Raw genomic sequence first — 26,876 nt, 5'->3', positions numbered from 1 at the left:
GTGAGCATTCCTTATGGCTGGGGCAGAAGTGGTGAATTCAGACAGAATGAGGAGCACTGGTTACCCTGGTGAATTAGTGAAACTCATTGGTAAAGAAAGCTTTTCTGTCACACTCTCAAAGACTGTAGTGTGGAGTTGTCTCTGGAAGACACCTGTCCAGTCAGAGACTACATTTCCCAGCCCCCTTTGCGTCCTAGTAGGACTCTCTCCACAAATAAAAAGTGAATGGGCGTGGTCAGTGTCTCTTCCAGGTGGGGCCTTTAGGAAGCAGGTGAGTTTCTCTCTACCCTCTGCAATTGCTCTGAGGCCGAGAGGATGGTGGAGCTGTAACATGTCAGTCACTTGGCTCACCACATGAAGGAATGCCACTCTCCAACCAGCAACACCTGCCTTGGAATATTATGTGAGTACGAAATAAATTTCTACTGTGTCAAGTCACTGAATTTGGGGGCTTGTTATAGCAGCTCTCATTGTCCTAATTAATAACCATAGCTAATAGGGCTGTTGTGAGGATTAAATGAATAGAGCATTCATTAGCAGACTCTTAAATGGGACTTATCCTTTGTTTCATATTTTCAGTTAAAAGCAAGGACACAAGGTGCTGAGTACCCCAATATTCGGGAAAGCCACAGACACCCCTGTAGGACTTTCCTAGGGACATCACACCTCCTTAGGGAACCCTACCCCACCCCCACAGCCTCCGCAACCAGAAGACTAGAATTTGGAATGATTTTCTAGAACCATTCACATGAGAAATGATATACCTTTTCTGCTCTCTTGCGGGAAGGAAAAGGGAACTCCTCTGTTCTGACAGGTTCTACTAGTAGAGACTTGGGGTTCCTGCCGCCAAGTGGTGAGTGCTAGCAGATTCTCAGCTCAGACCCCTCAGTGCCTGTGTGTGTGGAGAGAAATGCTTAGAGAGACGTGGCAGGGCAGGGCCACCACACCCCCCATTTGGCTGCATAACAATGGGTGAGCTTTCCCTGAGCCCAGTGGGTGCCAGGCCACCTGGCCAGTCCCCTGCCCAAAAGGGATGATCCTGTTTCTTTCCAGGAAAGAGGACCCTGGCAGAAAGAGGCTGTGAAGTATACTTCTGGGGACGGGACCCAAGAGAGGTCAGGGGATCCCAAATCTCCCTCAACAGCCAGGAGATCAATGCAGGGACCCCTACACAAGCTACTCATGTGGCCCGGGAGTGCCAGCCTTTGGGCACTGGCCACACAGAAGGAGTCCATCTTCCTGAGAGGACTTGAAAAAACACCAGCTAGATTTTGGTCCCCTGTCCTCTGCTGCTCCTTCCGGGCCTCATAAATAGGAAAAACTAGAACTTAGAAGGGCCCTCATACTGCTCTCAGCCCTACTGAAGACCATAATGCAGAGATTACAGGCAAGTTTCTGGAGCCAGACAGCCTGGGTTTGAAACCTTACTTGCTGTGTGACCTTGGGCAGGTTACCTCACCTCTCTGGGCCTTAGTATCTGTAAGATGCATAGCAGTGTAAGGTTCACCTAGTTAGGCTATTTAACAGTTTGTTAAATTAAATAATGCATTCTTGAGGTGAAGGGTCGAGCTTGATTTGGAGGAAGTGTTCAACAGATTATGAGTCGATGTTCAAACTGGACTGAGAGGCAAGGGGCAAGGGGAGAGATTTGATTGTGCTCAACGGAAATGTTTGAAGTCTCCTTCACCAAATTCAGATTATTCAGTAAACCAGTTACACACACATGAAATGTTTAGATCCGTTTGGGACACAGCAAAACCCTCAATGCATGTTAAGTATTATTTTTCAAACTCATGCCAGGTCAGGAATCAAATCCTCTCTAAGCTTTATTAGTTTGGAGCAGTGGTCGGCAAACTCAGTCAACAGAGCAGCAAACCACGGCTCGCGAGCCACACTTTGCTGACCACTGGTTTGGAGTGATCATAAGAATGACTATTTTTGTGGTGGTATAAAACAGTGATTCTTATACATTTTGGTCGTCATAAAACCACCACATCCCATAAAATACTTGTGAATTCAAATAAGATTGCCAACTCTGTTTGCAAAGTAAGAACAATTTCCCCTACAGTCTTCAGTAGGGGAAATCCACAAGCACTATTTGTAATCATCCCCTTTTTAGAAGAGAATGAGTTTCATAGCCCCTCAACTTGGGAAGGTCAGAAGTTCACCGTGAAGGCCATTTCTGCAGATGGAGTCCATTTACCTTGATGAGGTTTCACTGTGTTGCCCTTATTTTTTAGCGCCAGTTCCCTGGCTGGAGTTTGAAGACCGCAGCTGGAAATGACCATAGCGTTTGCAAGCATTCAGAGCTGTTATCCCCTTTAACCCTCCCTCATGGCTGCCCGGCGAGACTGAATCATTGTCTACATTTTCTTTATGAGGATGTTGAGGTTTAGAGAGGTTAGATGACCCATTCAGGGTCGCCCACCTGGAACAATAAGTCAGGCCTGGCCCCAGAGTCTGGATGTTCCTAGAAAACAATACAGCAGTCCTCGTTTTGGTCAACGTCAGTTCATTATAACGTGGATGAGAAAAAAAAAAGCCGCCCGGCTGGGACCACTGTCTGTGTGGAGTTTGCACGTTCTCCCCATGCCTGTGCGGTTTTCCCCGGGGCCGCCGGTTTCCTCCCACCTCCCCCCACAAGACGTGCTCATGAGGCGAATTAGGGTGTCTTCATTGTCCCGCTCAGAGTGCGCGTGGGTGAGTGTGAGTGCCCTGCAACGAAAGGCGTCCTGTCCAGGGTGGGTTTCCACCTTGCACCCTGAGCTCCAGCCACGGTGACCCTGAACTGGAACAAGCGGTTGGAACATCCTGATGTTTCTTGTTTTTACTCATCTTTCTTAAATGGGTGTATGGCTCTCATTTATTTCCATGTTTGATATTGGAAGTGTTGGGGTCTTTGTTTGGAAGTCTGGTGATGTTTTTGTGACCAGAAATACGCCGCAGGTAGGAACTTAACACGTTTCTACTAATCAGCTTGTGGTTTTGTTGTCTCCCTTAAAGGCACAGTTTCTAAGAACCTGTTCATGATGTTAGGTGAGCACCTCCTTAGTCTTTTCATCTGGTTTGAGGAAACGTTGGCGGGGCCTCTGTTCTGTGGTCCCCCCGCCTCCTTTTTGTGGCTTTGTCATGCCCTTATCCCAGAGCGGATCTGTGGATGGATTTCAGGGATTCCTGAACTTGAAAGGGAAAATAAGCGCATCTTTACACGGACCTCCAGCTGACACTTAGCACTTCCTTCAGTTAGGAATATAGACAACAGAGTAGTCTGCACATACCTATTGCTGCCAAATGGAATCACAGGTATTTCCATATCACGTGGCAGTTATCGTATCACCACCTTAAAACGATGGTAATTAGACTAGATCTTATTGTTTAATATGTTAATAAATGTTGGAAGCCGCCCATTGCCTTCACTAGCAGAGAGGTGTGGACAAGGAACCCGGGAGGCTGGAGACCTTGAGGCTCTGGCAAGGTCAGAGCCATACACCCACTGTTTAGTTAGTTGAGACAATGGTAGCTGAAGCGACTTCCACCTTTTAGTCTCATGTAAATCCTTACTGATAAGATAGTTTGCCTGTTACTGGAAATTGCCTGCCTAAGGGCTATGGGTGTATCCCAGACCTGAATAAAAAGGATGGCAAGGCCAGAGCAAAGCGGAGTCCTCTCTTGGGCTTCCGCCTGGCCCCCAATTCCCAAATTAGTATTTTCTTGTCTAGTCTCTTTCATCTGTGTGCGGCCTCCTCCAGAGCCCAGACCCTGAACCACACGGGACATGAAGGGTACACTCGCAAATAAAGAAGCACAGATAATGACCACCTCGATACTTTTTTGTTATAATTATCATATTTCAATAATTTGCTTCCTTTGTAATCCCATGCATTATATTTAATACTAGAGGCCCGGTGCACAAAATTCATGCATGGGGGTGTGTGTCCCTCAGCCCAGCCTGCACCCTCTCCAATCTGGGACCCCTTGAGGGGTGTCCGACTGCCCGTTTAGGCTCGATCCCGGTAGGATCGGGCCTAAACGGGCAGTCAGACATCCCTCTCACAATCCAGGACTGCTGGCTCCCAACTGCTCGCCTGCCTGCCTTCCTGATTGCCCCTAACTGCTTCTGCCTGCCAGCCTGATCACCTCCTAACCACTGCCCTGCCATCCTGATTGATGTCTAACTGCTCCCCTGCCAGCCTGTTTGCCCCTAACTGCCCTCCCCTGCAGGCCTGGTCACCCATAACTGCCCTCCCCTGCAGGCCTGGTCACCCATAACTGCCCTCCTCTGCAGGCTTGATTGCCCCCAACTGCCCTCCCTTGCAGGCCTGGTCCCTCCCAACTGCCCTCTCCTGCTGGCCTGATCGCCCACAACTGCCCTCCCTTGCAGACCTGGTCCCTCCCAACTGCCCTCCCCTGCTGCCCATCTTGTGGCGGCCATCTTGTGTCCACATGGGGGCAGCCATCTTTGACCACATGGGGGCAGCCATCTTGTGTGTTGGAGTGATGGTCAATTAGCATATTATCCTTTTATTATATATGATTAGATAGGATAGAGGCCTGGTGCATGGGTGGGGGCTGGCTGGTTTACCCTGAAGGGTGTCCCAGATCAGGGTGGGGGTTCCCTTGGGGCGTGGGGCGTCCTGGGCGAGGGGCCTGTGGTGGTTTGCAGGCTGGCCACACACCCCCGGTGACCCAAGTGGAGGCCCTGGTATCTGGGATTTATTTATCTTCTATAATTGAAACTTTGTAGCCTTGAGTGGAGGCCTGGGCCCGCTAGGGTGTGCAGAAAGCTTGGCTTCCTCCATTGCTGGGGACAACCCAAGCCTCCTGGTCTCTCCATGGCCGCAGCCATCTTGGTTGGGTTAATTTGCATACTTGCTTCTGATTGGCTGGTGGGCATGGTTTGTGGGTATAGCGGAGGTATGATCAATTTGCATATTACTCTTTTATTAGATAGGATTGCCAGTCTGAGAAGGAGATCATAGACTTTACCAGTTGCCCGAGGAGTCCTGGGCTCATAAAAAAAGTCAAGCACAAGTCGGTGTGGCTCAGTGCTTGAGCGTCATCTCATGCACTGAGAGATCACTGGTTCGATTCCCAGTCAGGGCACATGCCCAGGTTGCGGGCTCCATTCCCAGTGAGGGGCATGCAGGAGGCAGCTGATCAATGATTCTCTCTCATCAATATTTCTCTCTCTCTCTCTCTCTCTCTCTCTCTCTCTCTCCCCCCCTCCCCTTCCTTCCTCTCTCTCTAAAATCAATAAATATTTTGTTTGTTTGTTTTGTTTTGTTTTAATTTCTTATATATTTTTAATTGTTTAAAGTATTACAAATAGTAGTACATATGTCTCCTTTTATTTTTTCCCCATTGACCTATCAATAAGTATTTTTAAAAGAAAAGTTAAGAGCCATGTAGAACCTCGGAGTTCTCTATGGGCCCTCTGCATGGGACCAGCGGATAAGGGCAGAGAGTGAGTAGAGAGGGTTGTGAGGGGGGTTGGTGGTCCAGATATGGAATCATATGCCGTGGCCAGACTTCAGTCACCTGGCTGGGAGATGTGGTCTCTCTCCAGGTGCCCAGAAGGAAAGGGGAGACAGTTTAGAGAACCGTCAGCCAGCCTCTGCCCCATTAGCACGTCCCTTGCAATGACTCAAATTTAAGGAAACACTGGACCTCTTGTCTTACTGGGTTCTAGCAGGAGGATGTGGGAGGCAGGTGCTGAGCACCAGGGCCCCATCTTGCTCATTTTTCTGCAGCTACGAGGCTGGTGTCCCACGGAGGCGGTGCTGGGTGAGTTGAAGCTGTTCTTCTCACATCTTTCTGCGGTTTCAACAGGCTGTCTGCTTTGTGCCCCCAGGAACCCATAGGCTGTTGGGGGCCGCGGGGGGGGGGGGGGGACCCGATGAAATGAGCACAAAATGTATATTCTTGAAAATATAATTAGAATGCATGCAGAACTTTGCATTTGCCAAGTACTTTCATAAGCGGGCTCATCTGGTCCTCACCACAGCTCTCAAGCAGGGCAGGGCAAAGATGATCATCTCCATTGGCAGAGTCGGAAACTGGGCTCAGAAAGGAGAGTTGGATGCTCAAAGTCACAAACTAGAGGCAGAGTCAAGGCTAGAACCCAGGCCTCAGTACTATTTAGCAGGCATGTGGTTAAACAGCAACCATGTACCAGGTCCCGAGCTGGGCTTCAGGGGCCTAGAATGAATCAGAAATCTACTCAGCTTCTCAGGTGCAAAACCCAACCTGAAAGCCGAGAATGGGCAGGTAAGTATGTGACTGTGTATAGTTAGATTTGTTGTGACTCTTTTAGTTCAAGTGATAGGAACCCAATTAAACTAGCTTAAGTAATAAAGATAATTTATCGAGTCACATAGCTAAATGGTGTCGGGATGTGTGGCTTCAGGCATGGCTGGATCCAGCAGCTCAAACATCACAATGATTAAGGAAACATTACAAATATGACGGTTGACATGAAATTTTAAAATATATTTGTACTAGAGGCCCGGTGCACGAAATTCGTGCACGGGGGGTGTCCCTCAGGCCAGCCTGCACCCTCTCCACTCTGGGACCCCTTGGAGATGTCTGACTGCCTGTTTAGACCCGATTCCAGTGGGATCAGGCCTAAACGGGCAGTCGGACATCCCTCTCACAATCCAGGACTGCTGACTCCCAACTGTTCGCCTGCCTGCCTTCCTGATTGCCCCTAACCACTTCTGCCTGCCAGCCTGATCACCCTCAAACCACTGCCCTGCCATCCTGATTGATGTCTAACTGCTCCCCTGCCAGCCTGTTTGCCCCCAACTTCCCTCCTCTGCCGGTCTGGTCACCCCTAACTGCCCTCCCCTGCAGGCTTGATCACCCCAACTGCCCTCCCCTGCTGCCCATCTTGTGTCCACATGGGGGCAGGATCTTTGACCACATGGGGGCAGCGATCTTGTCTGTTGGAGTGATGGTCAATCTGCATATTACTCTTTTATTAGATAGGATAGAGGCCTGGTACATGGGTGGGGGCCAGCTGGTTTGCCCTAAAGGGTGTCCCAGATCAGGGTGAGGGTTTCCTTGGGGCATGGGGCAGCCTGGGCAAGGGACCTGTGGTGGTTTGCAGGCCGGCCAGGCCCCCAGTGACCCAAGTGGAGGCCCTGGTATCTGGGATTTATTTATCTTCTACAATTAAAACTTTGTAGCCTGGAGCGGAGCCAAGCCTTCTGCTTGCTCTGTGGCGGCAGCCATTTCTGTTGGGATTTATTTATCTTCTATAATTGAAACTTTGTAGCCTTAAGCGGAGGCCAAAGCAGGCCAGGGCTGCAGAAACTTGGCTTCCTCCATCGCCAGGGGCAACCCTAGCCTCCTGCTCTCTCCAGCTCCGTGGCTGCTGCCATTTTTGTTGGGATTAATTTATCTTCTATAATTGAAACTTTGTAGCCTTAAGCGGAGGCCTGGGCCGGCCAGAGTGTGCAGAAAGCTTGGCTTCCTCCATCGCCGGGGAAACCCAAGCCTCCCTCCTGCTCTCTCCATGGCCGCAGCCATCTTGGTTGGGTTAATTTGCATACTTGCTCCTGATTGGCTGGTGGGCATGGCTTGTGGGTGTAGCGAAGTGATGGTTAATTTGCATATTACTCTTTTATTAGATAGGGTTTCTTTTGGAGATCAAATTCAAATGCCTGAGAAGTCTGGCTGAGCTGGTGAACGGACCGAGGGGACTTTACATGGCACAGGGGCGCACTGAGACCCTGGATAAGAGTGAAGTAGTGTGGCTGCCACAAGGTTGTAAAACCTTGGGCTTTAATGAGGCTGAGAGTGGAGCACAGAGCAGGAATAAAGAGAGGAAGGGAGTACAAGTAGACATGAATGGGATGTCTCAGAGATGGGAGGGTGCAGGAGAGCAATCCAGCCATGGAGGGTCCAGTCCTTGAGGTGAGAAGGGTGTGAAAGTCAAAATCAGCCACTTGTGTTTGACTGCCTGCTGGCTCAGGGCTGCAGAGAAGCCACTGAAGAAGCTCATGTTAGGTACTGCCCATCCAGCGGAGAGTGGATGACAAGGCCTGCCCAGGGATGAGATCGGAAGCACTTTTATGAAAGCTGGTGGTGAGGGGCCAGAAACCAGAGAATGGGCCGTGGACAAGAAGCACACCAGGGTGATGGGGCCACTTGCAATGACCCCAAGGTGTCCAAGAGGCCTGGGCTCTTGCCCTGGGTCCTCCCTGATATTATAATTAACTGCAGTGGAAGAGGAAAAAGACGAGTTCTTGAGAATTAGCTAAGTCATGACCCCATTGCAGAGAGTGCCTCAGATCCTAGACCACATTTCTGCCAGGGCGTGGCAGGCGGACTTTCGATGGCACATGAAACACAGGTGGCCTTCCCCTTTCCAGGTGCTCCCAGCGAGGCTGCTGGAGTTGCCCCTTGAAGAGGGCACTCCACCTCTTGTTACCAGAGTAGCCAGGATGGGCATGGGCTGGTGGGCTGCACCCTTCACAGCATCAGGAAAAGGACCAGCATGTGTGTGTATTGACGGGAGTTATCTGGGGGAAAGGGAAAAATGGAAGGTGTGTGTGTGTGGGGGGTAGAATGCCCCCGGGCAGAGGAGCCAGGGCCCTGGGGAGGGCCGGTCTCAGGTAGATGTGGAAACTGTGGCTAATGAGGAATAATCAGGGGTCCTCTAGGTGGTGGGGAAAGAGTGCCCCAGGCACAGGGTGCAGCCTGGGGAAAGGCCTGGGCAGAGGGGTGGCCCTCTGAGCTGTCCAGTGTGGCTGGAGCACAGAAGAGTCTGGGAGACCCAGCAGGCCTGTGAGTCATGGAAGGAGTCTGGACTGAACCCAGAGGGCAATGCTGAGCCTCAGCGGGGTTCAGGCAGAGTGACATAACCATAATTGTGCTCTAGAAAGATCTTTCTGGCTGTGCAGTACAGCTCATGGGAGGAGGGAGCTGGACTGTGGGCAGAGGGACCAGGGAGTCAGCCAGGGGACAGATGGAGGCGCCCTGGCTCAGGGCCCAGCAGGGGCCCTGACGGCATCTGTTTAAATATTTTGAGAAAAGAAAGCTGCTGCATTGGTCACAAATAGGAGAGAATCCTACGCCTAGATCTATCACCGCCCCACTCTGAGACCTCGGGCGAGGCGCCTCCCTTCACCGAGACTCAGTTTCCACTCGGGAAACAGGAGGCAGATGGACCCCAGTCTGTGAGGGCTCCTCCAGGCTGGTGGCCTCTCCGCAGTTCATGCACCAAAAAGCCACAAGGGGGCAGCAGCACAGCACCGTTTTCTTCGGATTCTTGTCTGAAGTCACACTGTAACGCGACCTAGATTTTAATGAGGTGGAGGTTTTATTAAAACACAGGTTTATGAACCCCACCCCCCAGTCTGTGAGCCTGGAATGGGCCACAAGATGTTTGCATTTCTAACCAGTGCCAGGTGATGCTGTTACTTCTGGCCTGGGTACCCCACTCAGAAATACTGAGGTTGATGATTGGGGCGGGGGTGGGGGTGAGCTCTGTCCCACGCTGACATGACACTGGGAGATCACTGTGAACTGGGCAGCCACTCCCACTTGTCAACTACATATTTACTTTTTTTTTTTAATATTTTATTGATTTCTTACAGAGAGGAAGGGAGAGGGATAGAGAGTTAGAAACATCGATGAGAGAGAGACATCGATCAGCTGCCTCCTGCACACCCCCCACTGGGGATGTGCCCGCAACCAAAGTACATGCCCTTGACCAGAATCGAACCTGGGACCCTTCAGTCCGCAGGCCGACGCTCTATCCACTGAGCCAAACCTGTCAGGGCCATATTTACTTTTTAATGCACCATTAAATCCCCTTTTAAAAAGCAAGATGTATTATTTCATTCATTCAGTAACAACTGAGCCTCCTGGGCACTATTCTAGGTCCCGGAGATCCATCAGTGAACAAAGCAGATAACGTCCCAGTGCTTGTGTAATTCGGCAACAAATAATAAATGTTATAAGTGGATTATGTAATGTGTTAAAAGGTGGCATGTGCTGCATGCATCGGGGAGATTGGGGGAAGATGATGTCAGGCAGAGGGAACAGCCTGTGCAAAGGTCCTGAGGCGGGTACATGTCTAATGTGTTGGAGAAACAGCAGGGAGGCCATGAGGTCTGAGCAGCATGAGCAGGAGGGACAGTACCTGAGGGCGAGGACAGAGGGCTGACTGGGGCAGAGTGGGGGCTTGCAGGTTGTGTGAGGCCTTTCGCTTTTCTCAGAGGGAAAAGGAGTGGTGTTGTCTGGCTTGGTTTTCACAGGGTCCCTCTGGCACACACTGTAAGGGGCAAGAGTGGAAGCCAGGGGAACAGGAGGCCACTACACTCATCTGGGCAAAGCTGATGGTGGCCCGGCCAGCGGGGAGCAGTGGGATCGGGTGGGGTGGTAACAGGTTATACACACCAACATACACACATTCTGGTTGTCTGTGTCCCTAACTAAACTGGCTCGGCCAATCTCATTCCCTCCTCCTCTCCTTTCTGCAGATGACTCAAATTCTCGACCTGAACTCTCTTCTCTGTGTCAGACCTGACCCATCTTTGATCTCCAACCTCCTCCTGTCCTGGTGACTACTTCATCTTCAAACTTAAAACATCTCAAATGCCCTCTCCTATCGGCCACCTGTGGCGCTCACCTGTGCTCTTCCTGGCTTCTGTGCATGGCCCCCTTCCTCCCCGCCCTCCAGCAGAAAGCCCAGGGACTTGCTTAGGTCTCATCTCCCCTGCTCGTCATATCCATCCTTCAAACAAGATCCGCAAGTGTGGTCAGGCCCTGCTGATTCTCTCCTCCGTTTCTTCCTTCTCACTCTCTCGGTTTCTCCTCAGGCCCGGGCACCTTACCCCCGAACACTGTAGTGGCTTTGGTCAGTGGAGCCTGGTGGCCAAGAGTGTGGGTTCTGGAGCTGGGGCTCTGGGTTTGAATACTGATTTTGCCAACTTTGAACTGTGTGCACTTGGGCTGTTTCCTTAATTTCTCGGTACCTCAGTGTCTCTGTCTATGAAATGGGCATATTTATACTTACTTTAAAGGGTTATAGTGGGGTCAAGTGAGTCATTGCATAGAAGATGCTTGGAACAGAGCCTGATATGTGGTTAGAGCTCAATAAATGTTAGCTCTTACTTTATTATTTATGCAATAAGTCCCTATTATGTGTAGAAACTTCCATTATATTGGGGGATAACCTGACCTAGGCCCCAACCTAGCAATTTTACTTCTGAATATATGCCCAACAGGAATGTTTACCAAGGTACTAGAATGTTCACAATGCCCTATTCACAGCAGTCCCAAACTGGAAACTACCCAAATGCCTGTGGAAAGGAGAATGAATAAAGAAAATGTGGTCAATTCACACAATAGAATATTGTGACTTGCAGCAACGTGGATACAACTTACAACACTGTGGCTGCAATGTACAAATAAATATAATGGGAATGGCAAGCTGGGTACCTCTGGCTGTGAATTTCAGTGGGGGTAGCCCGATTTTCACCTGGGACCTTTGCCCCTCAACACCTCTTCCTCCTCCTCTCCACAAACAAGAAGATTCTCAACCCTTGCTTTCACATCTCTCTCTGACTTGGCAAGAGCCATGGCGGGAACCATGGAGGCGGGATGATGATAGCTTATATTTAAGGCAAACGTAGAATTACCTAATATGTACAGAGCCCCTTCATCACTGTGATCCTATAAGGTAGGCTCTATTACTTATGCCCATTTTACAGATGAAAAACGAAAAGCACCAAGAAGTCAAGTCAAGAAAATAATAACTAAGATTTTTATTTAAATCACATAATATTCTATGTCCTGGCCGGTGTGGCTCAGTTGGTTGAGCATCGTCCCGTGCACCAAAAGGTTGCTGGTTTAATTCCAGGTCAGGACACAAGCCCAGGATGTGGGTTTGATCCCCAGTTGGAGGAGGTGGTATCTGAGTGGGCGGGTCATTTGTTACCTTGTGGGCTGGACTCACCCCTGCTCTCAAGCCCTCCCTGCCCTCCTCTGCTCTGCTTGTGTCTCGGGCTCTGCATTCTCGGATTCCCTCCCCTTCCACCTTCCAGTAGGTTTGACCAATGGGAGGCCCCCCTGGAAACTGGGGGGCAGGAGAGAGCAGAAGCCGGGTCTACTCCCATCTCCGCCTGTTTTTTGTAAGGTCTACAATAATCAGGGGTCCTCAAACTTTTTAAACAGGGGGCCAGTTCACTGTCCCTCAGACCGTTGGAGGGCCGGACTATAGTTTAAAAAAAAAAACTATGAACAAATTCCTATGCGCACTGCGGGCCCGGGACGAGTCGGCTGCTAAGCAGGACAGGCAGCGGCCCCCGGCGGGCCGGATAAATGTCCTCGGCGGGCCGCAGTTTGAGGACCCCTGGTACATGACTGCATCTCCTCAGAGGCTCCTGCTCCAGGCAGACAGCCCTGCTGTGGTTCCATCTTCCGCTGGCTGGTCCTGGCTTCTGGGCTCTGCCCTTCTTCAGCCCCTCGGCCCCTCCACCCCAGAGCTGGTACTGAGCAAAAGTAGCCGTTAGAGGTACCTACTGTGCGATTCTATTTATGTGAAGTTCAAGAACAGGCAACACGCATCTGTGGTGACAGAAATCAATCAGCCTGCCGGAAGCGGAGGGGGGAACAGGAAGGGGCGGAGGAAATTCTCTGAGGTGGTGGAAGTGTTTTATGCCTTGATTGAGGTGCGTGTTACACAGGTGTGTGCATTATAAAGGCTCGTTCAATCCTATACGTAAGACCTGTGTGTCTGTGTGTGTGTTTTCTAATTTCCTCGTTGAATCCTGAAGAAAACAGTTTCTATTTTCGAACAAACACAGTAGGCCCAGAGGCGGATATAAACTTATAGGTAAGGTTTTTTAAACAATTAAACATGAGACTGCAAACAGAACTTCACACGAGGGTTGGTTTATTTCAGACCGTGTTCCCCAGCCCCGGTGGACACTCTCCCCTGCTTTGCTCGAGTCCAAAAGATTGCAAAGCGCGGATCTATGCAAAGTGCCTAGCGAAGTGCCGCGTGCAGGCGCTCAGTGAGGGGTGATGCTCACCGATGCAAGCTGAGTGTCATGGAGCGCTTGAAGGCCTGTTCCCTGACCTTCTTTAAGAAATGATTTCATCTTGCGATTTTCACAAAGCATTCGGCCGCTGAATTCTGCCAGGGATACGGAAGGCTTTCTCAGCCTAGCACCCAGCTTCCTGCACAGGCACAGGGTCAGGGAGGGGTTTGCATCACCACAGGAGAGGAAGCATGAGACTCAGGACATCTGTGCCTCTCGTCACCACACTCCAGGAGAATGGCCAGTGCAGCCCAGTACCTGCCTGAGCCTAATGGTTAAGCAGAGATGGTCGCCCCATCTCCTGACAAGCTAGCCCACGTGCATCTTGGATAAAGGCTGTGTGCAGGCTGGGAATGGACCAGAAGACCCTAGAAACTGGTCAGCCGCCCCCCCACCCCCCAGGCTGGGAGTTAGAGAAAACCGGACTAAGGCATGCATCCCTAATCTATCTCAGGGTCCAGAGGGCCCAGGCTGCTGTGCCCATGCTTGTCCTCCAGGGCCCAGATGGAGCACCCGAGCTGGATGGTTGCCTGTAGCCAAGACTGCCCGCCGGGCCCGGCTCTAAAAGGCGCTGAGTAGGGGGCTGTGGCCCCTGGCAGGTGGGCAGGGCCCAGACATGCACAGGCGGCGCTGCGTCTCCAGTCTACAGAAGCGGTTCTGGTTGGACACCCGGGTGGTCACGCCCAGCCCGCAGGTGGTCGAGCAGGGGCCCCAGGCTGTGCTCCATTCTGGGCAGGGGAGCCCCGGCGGTGGGGGAGCGACAAGGCCAGAAGCCTGGAGTCCTGGGGGAAGAAGGAAGGGTCAGCACTGGGTCAGGACTTGGCAGCCAAATCAACGCTCTGGGCTGTGGTGCAATCTTGGTCATGTTGCTTCACCTCTCTGGACCTCAGTTCCTTCCTGTGTCGATTTCCTAATCTCAGTGGGTATCGAATGGAGCAGGTGAAGTACTTAGCGTAGTGCCTGGTACTTGTAACACTGTGTAAATTCTCTAATCTTTGTTAGGACTGAATAAAATAACGGAGGAGGTGAGGTACTTAGCAGAGTGCCCGGTACCTGTAAACACCTCATACATGTTGGTTATTAGGTTACTCTGATGGTGCGGACCATGACCCTCCCCCAGTAACCAGTGGGCTTCTCGTTTTACAGGGAGGTGGCAGCCTGTGTGAAGCAACAGGAATGCTAGTGATCCCAAGGCCGCACTGGAACACCATGGCAGGTTCACCAGGGTCTGGGTCTCCCTCCTCCCATTTTATTCTTCTCTGCCAATATTTTGGTGTCCTTCCTTCTGGCCCTTTCTACAAGTGGTCCGTATCCAGGGGCAACAGTGTCCTCCAGGGGTCACCTGGCCATGTCTGGAGACATTTTTGGTTGTCACAATTGAGGGAGGTTGCCACTGGGATCCAGGGGTAGACAGGGATGCTGCTAAACATCCTACAATGCACACGGTGGCCCCTCACTGAAGAATTACTCGGCCAAATGTCAGCAGTGCCAAGGTGGAGAAGGCCTGTGGTATATGCACATGTGTGCTGCATGTATGATGTGTACATGTACATATACTCGCAGACAGACACATATGCATGCACATAATGGAGATAAAAACGCATACATGGTGTCCTATCCTGCTTTTTATACGGAAGGTGAACGCATGGCGTTCTGTGGATTTGAACGGCTGTGTCACGTTCTGTCGGGATAACAGCTGCCACCAGTGGAGTGCTGTGTGCTAGGCACTGTCCTAACTGCTTTTACTTGTGTTAACTCCTCCAGTCCTTGCAACAACTCTATGAGGTGGACACTTATTTTACAGTTGAAGGACCTGAGGTACAGAGACGTTAAGCAAGTTTCTCAGAGTCACGCAGCTTGGAAGTGGCCTAACTGACCTTAGAACACACCCCCCGCCCCGCCGACCACATGCTTAGCCCACCACGCTCTACTGCCTCCCCTGCGGCACCATCACCTGTGGAGTCAGTGCTCTCTTTTCAGTTTCCTTTTTTTAAAAAAAATCACATTCACATCATAATAATTTTTACAAATCTGCACATATCAACAACAAAGTCTCTAAAACTAAAGAATTTATGGCAGAAGGTAACTTCTTTTCTCCACCCTGCCCACCCCTAGGCCCATGTCCAGCGGCAACCACGCTGCTATGTTCAGTTTTGAGTTCCTCTGTTGATAAGCCCACTAGTATTATGTTATGTATTACTAGAGGCCCGGTGCACGAAATTCGTGCACAGGGGGGTGTATCCCTCAGCCCAGCCTGCACCCTCTCCAATATTGGACCCCTTGAGGGATGTCCGACTGCCCATTTAGGCCCGATCCCTAAACGAGCAGTCGGACATCCCTCTCACAATCCAGGACTGCTGGCTCCCAACTGCTCGCCTGCCTGCCTTCCTGATTGCCCCTAACTGCTTCTGCCTGCCAGCCTGATCACCCCCTAACCACTCCCCTGCCAGCCTGATTGATGCCTAACTGCTCCCCTGCCAGCCTGATTGCCCCTAACTGCCCTCCCCTGCAGGCCTGGCAACCCCTAACTGCCCTCCCCTGCAGGCCTGGTCCCCCGCAACTGCTCTCCCCTGCAGGCTTGATTTCCCCCAACTGGCCTCCCTTGCAGGCCTGGTCCCTCCCAACTTCCGTCCCCTGCTGGCCATCTTGTGGTGGCCATCTTGTGTCCACATGGGGGCAGCCATCTTTGACCACATGGGGGCAGCCATCTTGTGTGTTGGAGTGATGGTCAATTTGCATATTACTCTTTTATTAGATAGGATATTTGTCTGTTATATAAATGTATTATTAATATGTATCAATTAGGTATAAAAGACTATATATTATAATAGTATACTTTGCTATGAAATGTGAGAATTTGGTTCAAGTATTCCAACCCTCCTTTCCCTTCTCCACTCTGCCACAATTTGGACTTATTTATTTATGATTTAAAATGACATGCCCACTGTTTCTTGTTTAGTCAGTTTTAAAGAGGTCTGTGCCTCTCTGCTCCCCTTTCCTTTGTCTCCTCGGCCAGTGCCCCCGCTTCTGCCACTAAAACCTTCCCTCTGACTGTGCAGGCATCTGCCCCTCAGAGGTCCCGCCCTCCAGGCGGCCCTGCACTCACCTTGGGCTAGGAGGGGCTGGCCCCCCAGCACCCCTGCCTGGTCGCACACCCACTCAGGGCAGCACTGGCCCAGGACCTCCACCCTCCGGGGGTGCGGGCAGTCCCAGCTGGGCAGCCGGACATCCTCGCTGCACAGGGGCACGCAGGTGAAGCCGCCGTCCTCGCAGCGGCAGCGGATCCTGCAGTGGGGCTGGAAGGTCTCCCCATCCCGGAACAGGCGGCCGTTCACCTCACAGCTCCCGTCATCCTCTCCCCCTGCGGAGGAGAAAGAGGGTCCCATCGGTGACCCCCAACCTTCCCCAGGCAAGGCTGGGCCGACCATATCTTCCACGTGGCTCTGTCTGCAGAGCTGGCCCAGATCCCACTGGGGGGCTGTGCCCTTGAGGCATCCGAGCACTGCTGGGGGCTCCAGCCCTGCCACACACACCCCCTCCCATGGCCAGCTGCCCTGGCACCTGCAGGAAGTCAGCGTGACCTACCACAGGGTTGGCGAGAAGACCTGCCTGGTCCGAGCCCCTTTATTAGCTATGGACCTTGGCCAAGTGATTTCACTTCTTTTTGCCTCCGTTTCCTCTCCTGCAAAATGGGTTATAACGGTACTTACAGGGTTTGGGCAAATGTAGGTTTACAGTTGTAATATAAGCAATAACAATAGTTAATAAATAATGACACAAGAATAAACTTTGTTTCACATACAGCTATAAACCTACTTGTGCCCTACCCTGTATCTCATAGGGTTGTGGTATAGACCCATGGTCAGCAAACTGCGGCTCGCGAGCCACATGCGGCTCTTTGGCCCCTTGAGTGTGGCTCTTCCACAAAATACCACAGCCTGGGCGAGTCTATTTTGAAGAAGTGGCGTTAGAAGAAGTTTAAGTTTAAAAAATTTGGCTCTCAAAAGACATTTCAATCGTTGTACTGTTGATATTTGGCTCTGTTGACTAATGAGTTTGCCGACCACTGGTCTAGACTAAACAGCATGATACATGTAATGACCATATCCAAAAGGAGACGTCTGCTCTGTTGTAGTTATTAGTATAATTATGATAGATTACTGATGGGTAACTGTGATGTGCACTCTGCGATTTCATGCAGCAAACTTCCGTTGTCCATCTGCCTGTGCAGTCATCACGGTCAGGTCAGGGCTTACCTTGCTGGCTGTGTGACTTCAGGTGAGCTACTTAACTTCTCTGAGTCACCTTAACAGTAGCAATGATGAGAACAGCAACCTCCCCCTTCAGTTACATGAGATAATTGGTGCATAGCATCTAGCATAGGGCTAGGCATATAGTAGGTGCTCAGGAAACACTCTTCGAATAAAACCCCCAAGACATGGGCATTAATACCACTTCCTCTGCTAGACAGGAACTCCTGAAGGCTAGGCCTGAGAGTGTTCATCCTGGCATTCCCTGTGCTGGCTCACGCATGAATGGAACACTCCATGTCCTTTGAATAAATGCCTGGCACGGGGCCCAGCATATAAGAGACACTGATAACGTAGTTCTGACTCCTTATAATTCCTGAGACATATATTGTGCCCCGTCTGTGTGCCAACCGCTGTGCTCCTAGACAGGACGGAGACACAGTCCTTGCCTGGGGACACTCGGGGGCCAGATGTGAAAGTCATCATCTCCAAGATACACAATCAATTGCCCTGGAGAGGTGCGTGGGCCGCTGGGGGAGTGCAAAGACAGGAGCAATCAGGAAGCTTCCTGGAGACACGGTGGCAGTTCAGCTGGGTCTGGGAAGGGAAGCAGGTTTTCCCAGGTCTTCAGAGAAAAACCTCGAACAGTCCGTACACATGCAGGAAGTTGGGAACCATACAGACTTGGGTTCAAACCCCAGTTCCCCACTTGCAAGCTGAAGGCAAGTATTTCACCTCTCTGAGCCGCGGTACCCAGGCCACGGGAGGATTGAATGAGCCAGCCACCTCAAAGCCTTTACCCCAAGCTCAGAACATAGCAGATGCTCAATAAATGGGAGTGGGTGACATTTCTTCCTCGGGGGGCACAGGACCTGTGTCAGTACTCCCTCCTTCCTCCTTCCAGGCCACAGCCCTTTTGCTTCAATCCCAACCTTTTGGCCTGGACCCTGTGGCCACTGGTTTCCTAAAAACTGCAGGGGCAGTATACCTTAATCCCTCTCCCCAGGCTGGCCAAGCCCAGTCTCCCAGCCTTGGTACCACAGCCCCGGGCCTCTTGGTTGCTGTGATAAGCTGGTAAACAGAGGGACTGTTTAGGAAAGGCAGCTGGAGGGGTGATAATTTTAGCAAGGTTTCCTGGCGCCTCTCCTGGGTCGTCCAGCTCAGAGCGGGCTGTGGGAGGGGTGGGGGAATGATGCCTGGGCAGCCACTCCCCAGCCCTGGTGCGCTCAGGCATGGTCCCAACAGCACGAGGTGCCTCCACACTTACTCAGTCGTGGGCCCCCCACCATCCATCCATGCACACTTACAGCTACCCAAACCTCACTCCTCCTTCCGGACCCTCGCCAATGCCCTCCCCCAAATAATTTCAGAGCATAGCTTTGTCATCTCGTGATTTCAGAATCCTTCTTCCCTCCGAGAGACCCTGCAGGAGAAGGAACAGCACAGGTTCTTGGTTTTGTTTTATTTGTGTGTGTGTGTTTACCTTCATCTGCTTGCATGCTGTGTGACCTTGGGCAGGTGATTTAACCTCTCTGAGCCCCACTTCCCTCATCTGCAAAATAGGGATAATAATAGGACCTTCCTCATTACTAAAGGCTAAAATTAAATCATGTGCATGAAGGGCTATCTCACATAAATGAATGCTTAATAAATGAATGGTGTCTGTTATTGCTAGCCTCATTCGTTCATTCATTCAACAATTACTTATTGAGTGCCTACTATGCACCAGGCACTGCTCTAGGCACTTGTGATACAGCAATGACTAAAACAGGCAAAATCTTGCCCTCATTGGAGATTTTGCTCTAGTGGAAATAAATACAATAACAAATATGTAGAATTTGTGATTAGTTCTGGAAAAGTAAAGAAGGACGGAGTTAAGGAGTGGGGCAGGAAAAGTAAAGAAGGACGGAGTTAAGGAGTGGGGCAGGGTTATAGTTTTTAATCAGGGAAGTTCTCACTGAGAAGGTGATATTTGAGCAACGATGTGAAGGAGGCAAAGAAGACAGTGCAAAGGCCCTGAGGTGGGCCTGTGCCTGGGGTATTTGAGGAGCAGCAAAGAGCCAGTGTGGCTGGAGCAGAGAGCAGGAGGGAGGGAGGGAGTTAGATACGAGAACAAACAGGATCAGGTCGCTAAGAGGACTCTGCCTTTTATTCTGAGGAAATGAGAAGCTGTTGGAGACTTTCAGGCAGAGGAGGGACGTGATCTGACTTATGTGTCACAAGGGGCCCTTGTGCTACTATGCTGATTATAGACTAGGGGCAGAAGCAGGGAGGCTTATGGGGCTCCTGCCATCCAGGCAAGTGGTAATGGGGCTCAGCCAGGCTGGTAGCAGTGGAGGGACAGAGAAGGGTCAGGTCCTGGAAATTTTGTGAAGAATTTGCTGGAGGATGTGGGATGTGGGATGTGGGATGTAAAGAATAGAGAGACTCCAAGCTTTTGAACCTGAGCCAGGGGGAGGATGGAGCTGCTCTCCCCCAAGCTGCAGAAGCTGCACGTGTGGGGTGTGGGAAGCCAGGGGCTTGGTGTCCCCCCAGAGCCAAGACCTAGTTCAGCCGCTGTGACGTCTTAGCTGGCTCTGGCCCACCTGTGGGGTTCACCAGCTCCCAACTTCCAAATTCCGTTCATATCATTATACATTCATGAGCATCCACCATGTTGCCAGATCGGGACTGGGAGTTGCAGGAAGGAACAAGGACCAAATAAATCCTTGGCCTCCAGGTGTTTGAGTCTGAATCAAGATGGAATAAATAAAGAAAAAAGCCCTTGAATTAAGTTATTGGCAATCGCAGCCACTAGGTACCAAGCATATGTTGAGTGTCAAGCAGTAGAGCAATGGAAACTAAGATTGTGGAGCCAGCTTCCTGGGTTCAAATCCCAGCTCAGCTACTTAGGAGCTATGTGACTTTGGGCAAGTAGCTTCACCTCTCTGTGCCTCCTTTTTCCATTTGTAAAATAAAGATAGCATCTGTACCTACATCATATGGTTGTTGGGAGATCAACTGCGGTGATATTTGTGAAACCCCTAGTGGCTGGCTATGCAATAAATCAACTCCGGCAGGCGCCATGCTAATCTAAACATCAGCCTTATAAGCTGGGTTGCTTGTCTCCTTTCTTTCTTTAGGCACTTTTTAAATTAGCAATCATCTATGAATTTATCCGCAGATCTCCCCTTTCTTATTATTATACTCCTCTGATCCAATAAAGTATTTAACAAGGATTCACTAAGGATAACTTTCTGTCTCCAAGTTTTGTTGTTTTGCTTGTTAGCAGGGTTTTTCCTATAGATGGACTCGTGGGCGCCTCTCTCTCTTGTTCTTATTTTTATAGAAGTGTGACATGCACATAGATGAAAAACATCAATTGTTCTACAAGGCTTATTAGAGCAAGGGGGCTGGGGGGAGAATGAGAGAAGAAAGGAAGGAAGGGAGGAAGAAAGGAAGGAAGGAAGGAAGGGAGGAAGAAAGGAAGGAAGGAAGGGAGGAAAGGAAGGAAGGAAGGAAGGGAGGGAGGGAGGGAGGGAGGGAAGAACAGTTTCTTGCTTCTTTCTATTTCTCTAAAGCAGCGAGTTCTCAGTTGGAGATGATTTTCTCCCCGGGGGACATTCAGCAATGTCTGAAGACAGATTGTCATAACTTGGGGGTGAGGGTGCCACTGGCATCTAGTGGCAGAGACCTGGGACACTGCTGAATGCCCTACCAAACACAAGACAGCCCCACAACAAGAATAATCTGGTCCCAAATGTCCCTAGCATGGAGCTGAGAATCCCATCTAAAGCATCAGGGGTCCGGGGGCCTGGAAGAGTGTGGAAGATGGAGGATCTCAGGGTCACTGGCAAATGCAAACTATGGGCTCCCGATCCAGGAGGAAGAGAGACAGAATGTTGCTTTAGAGCCTGTTGGAACAGGTCCCAAGCTGTGTGATATTAAGCATGTCTGTTAATATCGACGAACCTCAGTTTCCTCATCTATAAAACGGGTCTTTAAGTACTTACCTCATAGGATTATTGTGATTTATGTAGTACGTGCTTAGCAAAGTGCCTGACATATCTTATGCCCTAAATAAGGGGTCGTTGCACTTTTATTTTCCCAAAAGTATTGTGAGGGTCCTGAGGAGGGGGTGATGACTTCTGGTTAGAAGAATATTGGAGGGCTTCTCAGAGGAGGAGGTTATGGCTGTGTTTGGGCAGGGAGGAGTGGAGGAAGGCTGTTCAGGTGTTGGCGTGGTCACAGTAAATGCAAGAGGAGAGAAGCAGGGAGTGAGCCTCGGGAACCTTGTGTAACCAGGTTTGGCTGAAATGGATGATGGATCTGAAGTGAAGGTAGAGAGAGAAAGCCTTCCCTTGGACTGAGGACACCATGGCCTTGACCGCCCCTCCCCTCCAACCACACCCTCCATCCGTCCCGCAAACCTGCTTACAGAGGCACACGGCCCCCTGGCCTCCAGGGCCCGCGCTGAGCTGGCACACCAGGCCCTGGCTGGAGTCACAGACGTGGAGGTGGTCGCAGGGCTCCCCGAGCCGCCGTGCACATACCCGGCAGCAGCTGCAGCCGTCCAGCACCAGGGGCACCCCTGGTGGGCATCGGGGTGGCGGCCAGGGGCAGGTACACGGTGTTGGGCACAGCTGGGCACACACCTGCAGAGACACAGACCCCACTCAGCTATGGTCGTCCGTGGTGGGCAGTGAGACCCTCGCAACTGGCTACCTCTCTGCCAGGCTGGGCAGTGTGGGGGTCCATCCGTTGGCCCCAGAATCACACAGACCTGCTCTTGAACCCTGGCACTCCCATGGCACTCATTGTGGTCACCAGCATGGGCTCTGGACTAGAGTTCTAGTCCCAAGTCTGCCCCTTAGTAGTTGAGTGAGCTTGAGCAAGTTACTTAAGCTCTCTGAGCCTCAGTATCCTCATTTGTAAAAAAGGGGAACAGCAGTGTTTAACCCAGAAGCTGCTTTGAGGAGTACATGGAATGATGCATGTTAAACCCTTAGCACAGGCCTGCAGTGTAGCAGATGCTCCATGCATGTAGCTATGATGCTCCTCATTGTGAATTACAATAAAGGGCTCAGGCTCCGCCCTCTAGGAATACAGAAAGGCAGAAGCAGCAAAATGAAGGATTGCAACCACAGGTCCTATAACTTTCCAGCAGGTGGACCTTAGATACTTATCTCGAGAGCTGAATGAATCCTATAGTCTCATGGAAGTTTTTTATCTTTAGAACAATTCTGATTATGCTCCTGGACAAGCATTGGATCAACTAGGAAACTTGGTAAAATACTGACCCCTAGGCCTCCTCTGGGACTTACCAAGTCAGAGCTCCCAGAGGCAGGGCCCTGGATCTGAGCTTTAACAGGGGCTTCTGGTGCACAACCAGGTCCTTGGCACCTCTGCTCCCGTCTCCCCCTCCCCCCTGCCCCCTGCCATGCCCAGATGGGGCACCTGAGCATCAGAGAAGGGAAGGGACTTGTCAGAAGTCACAGTGTGTTAGCTGCAGAGCTGGGCTCTTGCTTCTGCACTGAGGCCCCAGGGCCCAGGGAGGGGGGTTGACTTGTCCTGTAATAGGGGAAAGTCTGAGCCAGGGATCCATGCCCTGGGGCAGGGTCAAGGTGTCAACTCAAATGTCCCAACTGCCCCTCCCCACTCAGGACAGGGAAACACCCAAACCAGATGCCATGGGCTCCCTGTATGTCCAGCTGAAGTTGGGGAGGAAGAGGTAGGCGTAATTCAAGATATTCCCAGTGGCCCTGTCTGTGGAGGACTGATCTTTAGTAGGATCCTTGGGGGACTGGAGGTTTTATGTAGTGGATAGAAGACTTGCTGTTTAGGAAGATGAAATCAATAGCCTCTATGTGGTCCCAAAGCAGGCAATGGCCCATTTACTCTGGTTCCCACCTTGTCCCATCCCTAGCACCCGCAAGTGTGCAAACATGCTTTCAGTGGCTTGCAGTTCCCACCCTGGCCATGAGGGGGTGCCCCAAACAGGCTGACCAGCTTCTGGTGGGGCCTCAGAGCAGGGGGTGCTCACAGGGCTCCATCTGAAAGGGCATTGGTAACCGGTGCAGGCGAGCCCCTTGTGCCTGCGGCCTCTTGAGGAAAGTGGGGAACTCTGCCCAGCACTGCCTCTTGGGTCCCTCCTACCCGGAAGCAGCAGGGCCTGGACATAGGTCTTCTGCTTTGCACCTGGCTTCCCATTTGGGGCTCTTTCTACCACGTAAGCTTGGCAGGGGCTGGACTATAGGTCGGGATAGCCAGGAGAGGCTACTGATGTCAGTGATTACGCGAATACTTACCATGGGCGTGCCATGTGCGGAGACCTTTAACGCGTTGTTTAATTTAACCCTCCCATGTGAGGTAGCCCATTTCAAAGAGGAGGAAGCTAAAGCCCAAGGCAATGTAGAGACATCGCCTATAAGAGGCAGAGCCAGGATTGGAATGCAGGTTCCTGGGAATCCAAGGCCCAGGCTCTTAATTGCCACGCTCCCCTCTTGTTCTCTGGGGCTCCGATGCCAGTTTAGCCCCTGCCTCAGTTTACCCATTTCTTCAAGGGGAATAATGACAAGTCAGGGAGGGTGTTTCAGCATAGCCCTCTCTGGTCTTCCTCTAGCTCCGCATCCATCCTAACCACTCCATCCCTCTGTTCAAGTTGCCCCATTGCACCCTTGGTTCCCCCAGCCCCTTGCTGTGGTCGCCAGGGGGCACGGCTCGGTGGGAAGAGCCCAGGACGTGGAATCTTCTGGGCAAGAGTTGAAGCCTTAAGTTTTAGCTTAGGCACTGGCTTGCTGTGTGACTTTGAGCACTTCACTTAACTGCTCCGTGGGGAGAGAGCTGTTCCCTCCTCAGTAAAATGGGGTGGAGGCCACCTACCCTGGAGTAGTGACAGGGACTGAGTGAGGTCACAGCCAGCTCCCAGTCAGTGTGGCTCTGCTTGTTTCTAGGTCTCTGCCCCAGACCTCTGCCCACAGCACTCAGCCCAGGAGCCACCTGCCTGCAGGACAAGGCACTCTCTCCCTCTCTGAGGATTGTGGTGGCCTTCCATGTTCGTGATGACAAAGTCCCTGTGTTCCGTGTCGGATGCTGCCTGGCTCCCTGGGACCCGGGAAGGATGAAGGGGTGCACAGCAAGTCGGGGGCGGCCTAATGTTTGTCTTTCATTTAATCCTGGGCCCCAAACCCCAAGTCCCCTGCTCCGACTACCCCAGCCACCCATCCCCTTTGGCAGAAGAAACAACAGGATGGGGTGCCAGCGGGGTTCTCAGCCTTCCCCGCACCACAGCGTGGGATCGGGAGGGAGAAAGCGCAAGCTCCTCAGAGAAGCATGAAAATACAGTGAGATCGTGGCTTGGGGCGGGGCCAATCCCCATGGGTCTGGGAGCAGCGTTTGCTGAAGGGATGACAGGGCCCAGCAACTGGAGTCCAGGTTGGAGGTGGACAGGTAGAAACTGAAGTCCCCAGCCCCAACCCCACACACCCAGGCCTCTCCTGGGCTCCGCCTCCTCTATTGCACTGATGTTTCTTTACTGTGTGGCTTTGGGCAACTTGCTTACCCTCTCTGAGCCTTGCTTGACGAAAACAGGCTAATAATTCCTGATAGGGTTGTTGGGCAAGGTAGACATTCCACAAGTTCTTTGGAAAAAGTTCCATTAGGGAAGGCATTATTTTGTGGAGGTATCTCCTTGTCCCCTCTAGCCAGGGTCAGGGGTCACTCACTGCCTGAGGGCCCACAGCATTAATGCCCTTGCAGAATGACCTTTCCAATGAGGTAGACACCAGCATCTATTAAAATCCTGGCTCATTGTTAGGCAAAGCAGGGCATCTCTTGAGTCTCATTTGCAAGGAGGACACTGCTGTGCTGTGGAAGGGTTATTGGGATTGGTAAGAATCAGAAAAGTCCTTCTGAACTCTGCCATGTGCCAGGCCCTGTGCAGAGACATCAGATGAATTCTCAGAAGGGATCTTCACAAAGACCTCGTGGACACTGTGCCCATTCAAGCGAGGAAGCAGCTGAGGCTCAGAGAGAAGGGACTTGCCTGCGGCACAGAGTGCTGGCCAGAGGCAGCTGCCTGGGCACCCAGGAGGGAAACCTGGCTGTGCCCAACACGGGCCCTGCAGGGCTCCTTGGCAGCGATTTCACACCTCCCCCAGCAGTATGGAAGCCAGCAGTATTCGGGGCCCGGGCCCCCCTTACCTTTGAGAGGAGGCAGAGGAAGGAGAAGGCCAGGAGGCGGGTCTGTGGTGGGCCTCTCATGTCACTGTGTCCCCCACGGAGCCCGCTTTGAGCCAGGGAGGCAGGACCTGTAAGTCTTTATGTTCCGGAGGCTGTGAGGTCACTCCCAGACACACACACACACACACACACACACACACACACGCACACACGCACACACGCACATGCACACGCACATTTACATGCACATTAGTCTTTGCATTCTTTGCTCCTCTCCCCATCCTCAGCCTCCCACTGATGAGCCCATTTACCTGAAGGTGAGACCGTGGAGGCCACCAAGGGGGTGCCTGCCAGTGTGTGTGTGTGTGTGTGTGTGTGTGTGTGTGTGTGTGTGTGTGTGAAAGCCGGAGCCAATGTCAGCACTGAGAGCCTGTGACAGGCTGGCAGGGGCCTCTGTAGCTCCTCCCAGCCCACGAGGGCCTTTCTAAGCCTTGGCTGTAGCTGCTGCAGCCCTGCCCAGACCCCCTGCCCAGCCCCGGGGGGCTGTGGATCCAGGAAGTGCTGGGCAGACACCCCCTTAGCAGAGCTGACCCAAGTCCTCCAAAGCCCTGTGGCCCGGTCTCTGGGCGGCTTCGGAGGGCCTGTGGTTTCTGGCAGGAGGACTGGCAGCCAGCCACCCAGAGGCGGGTGTGACCCAGAGCAAAACTTCCCTGGCGGCCTGTTTGCTTTTGGCAGCAAGGGGCCACCCCAGGGCCTGCTTCCCGGGCTCTGGCAGGCGGCCGCGGTGGATGAGCCCACACAGGCTGGACCTATTGCGTGCCGGCGCTTGCTGGGCACTACCAGCTGATCTGGAAGAACCAAATCCATTTCATGTAGCTCAGCCATCTCTGAGGGCCCCTCTGCAGGGACTGGATACACAATACAGACTTTGGGTCAAAGCCCAGTGCAGGAGATGACAGTGAGAAAACAGGTGGAATTTCTGCCCATTGAGGAGGGGTCCTTGTTGAGTGAGGGTGAAGGACAGTTTCTGAAGAAGGTGCCTTTTCAGAGAGCCAAGGAAAGATGGGGTCAGATGCCCCGGCCAGCATGGCTCAGTGGTTGAGCGTCGACCTATGAACCAGGAGGTCAAGATTCGATTCCCGGTCAGGGCACATGCCTGGGTTGTGGGCTTGATCCCCAGTGGGGGGGGAGGGGGGCATGCAGGAGGCAGCCAATCAATGATTCTCTCTCATCATTGATGTTTCTCTCCCTCTCCCTTTCTCTCTGAAATCAATAAAAATATATTTTAATAAAAGATGGGGTCAGAGAGGTCAGAATATTCTAGGCAGAGGGACCAGCACGTGCATCAGCCTAATGGTGGGAGAGAGCATGATAGCATTGCCTAGTCTAGGAGCCCAAGGTGCTGACTGTG

At 51.8% G+C, this 26,876-nt stretch overlaps 2 protein-coding genes across 2 annotated transcripts in view; one reads left to right on the top strand and one right to left on the bottom strand.

The window, feature by feature from the left end:
* The window catches only part of ADA (adenosine deaminase), a 107,860-nt gene that overhangs the window by 9,078 nt on the left and 71,906 nt on the right, over window positions 1–26,876 (top strand). The gene's annotated exons all lie outside the window — the stretch shown is intronic.
* On the bottom strand, window positions 12,893–26,082 carry CCN5 (cellular communication network factor 5). Its single transcript, XM_080684238.1, has 5 exons — window positions 25,777–26,082; window positions 25,487–25,601; window positions 21,723–21,939; window positions 16,162–16,416; window positions 12,893–13,837 (listed from the first exon to the last, which is right to left on the bottom strand). Exons 2-5 carry the CDS (start codon window positions 25,544–25,546, stop codon window positions 13,617–13,619), a joined length of 753 nt encoding a protein of 250 aa, XP_080540364.1. The 5' UTR covers window positions 25,547–25,601; window positions 25,777–26,082; the 3' UTR covers window positions 12,893–13,616.

This window comes from Plecotus auritus (assembly GCF_963455305.1).
Source record: "Plecotus auritus genome assembly, chromosome: 8".
Taxonomy (NCBI): domain Eukaryota; kingdom Metazoa; phylum Chordata; class Mammalia; order Chiroptera; family Vespertilionidae; genus Plecotus; species Plecotus auritus.
The sequence above is the reverse complement of the archived record's forward strand: the minus strand, read 5'-3'. Positions and strand labels throughout refer to the sequence as shown.

What these genes read in the sequence shown, in the direction of transcription:
- CCN5 (XM_080684238.1), bottom strand. Translation starts at nt 25,546, where the DNA reads ATGAGAGGCCCACCACAGACCCGCCTCCTGGCCTTCTCCTTCCTCTGC. An exon ending in TCCTCTGCCTCCTCTCAAAG is followed by an intron (nt 21,940 to 25,486) that starts GTAAGGGGGGCC and finishes GTGTCTCTGCAG; the next exon opens with GTGTGTGCCCAGCTGTGCCC. An exon ending in CCAGCCCCTCCTAGCCCAAG is followed by an intron (nt 13,838 to 16,161) that starts GTGAGTGCAGGG and finishes TTCTTCCCCCAG; the next exon opens with GACTCCAGGCTTCTGGCCTT.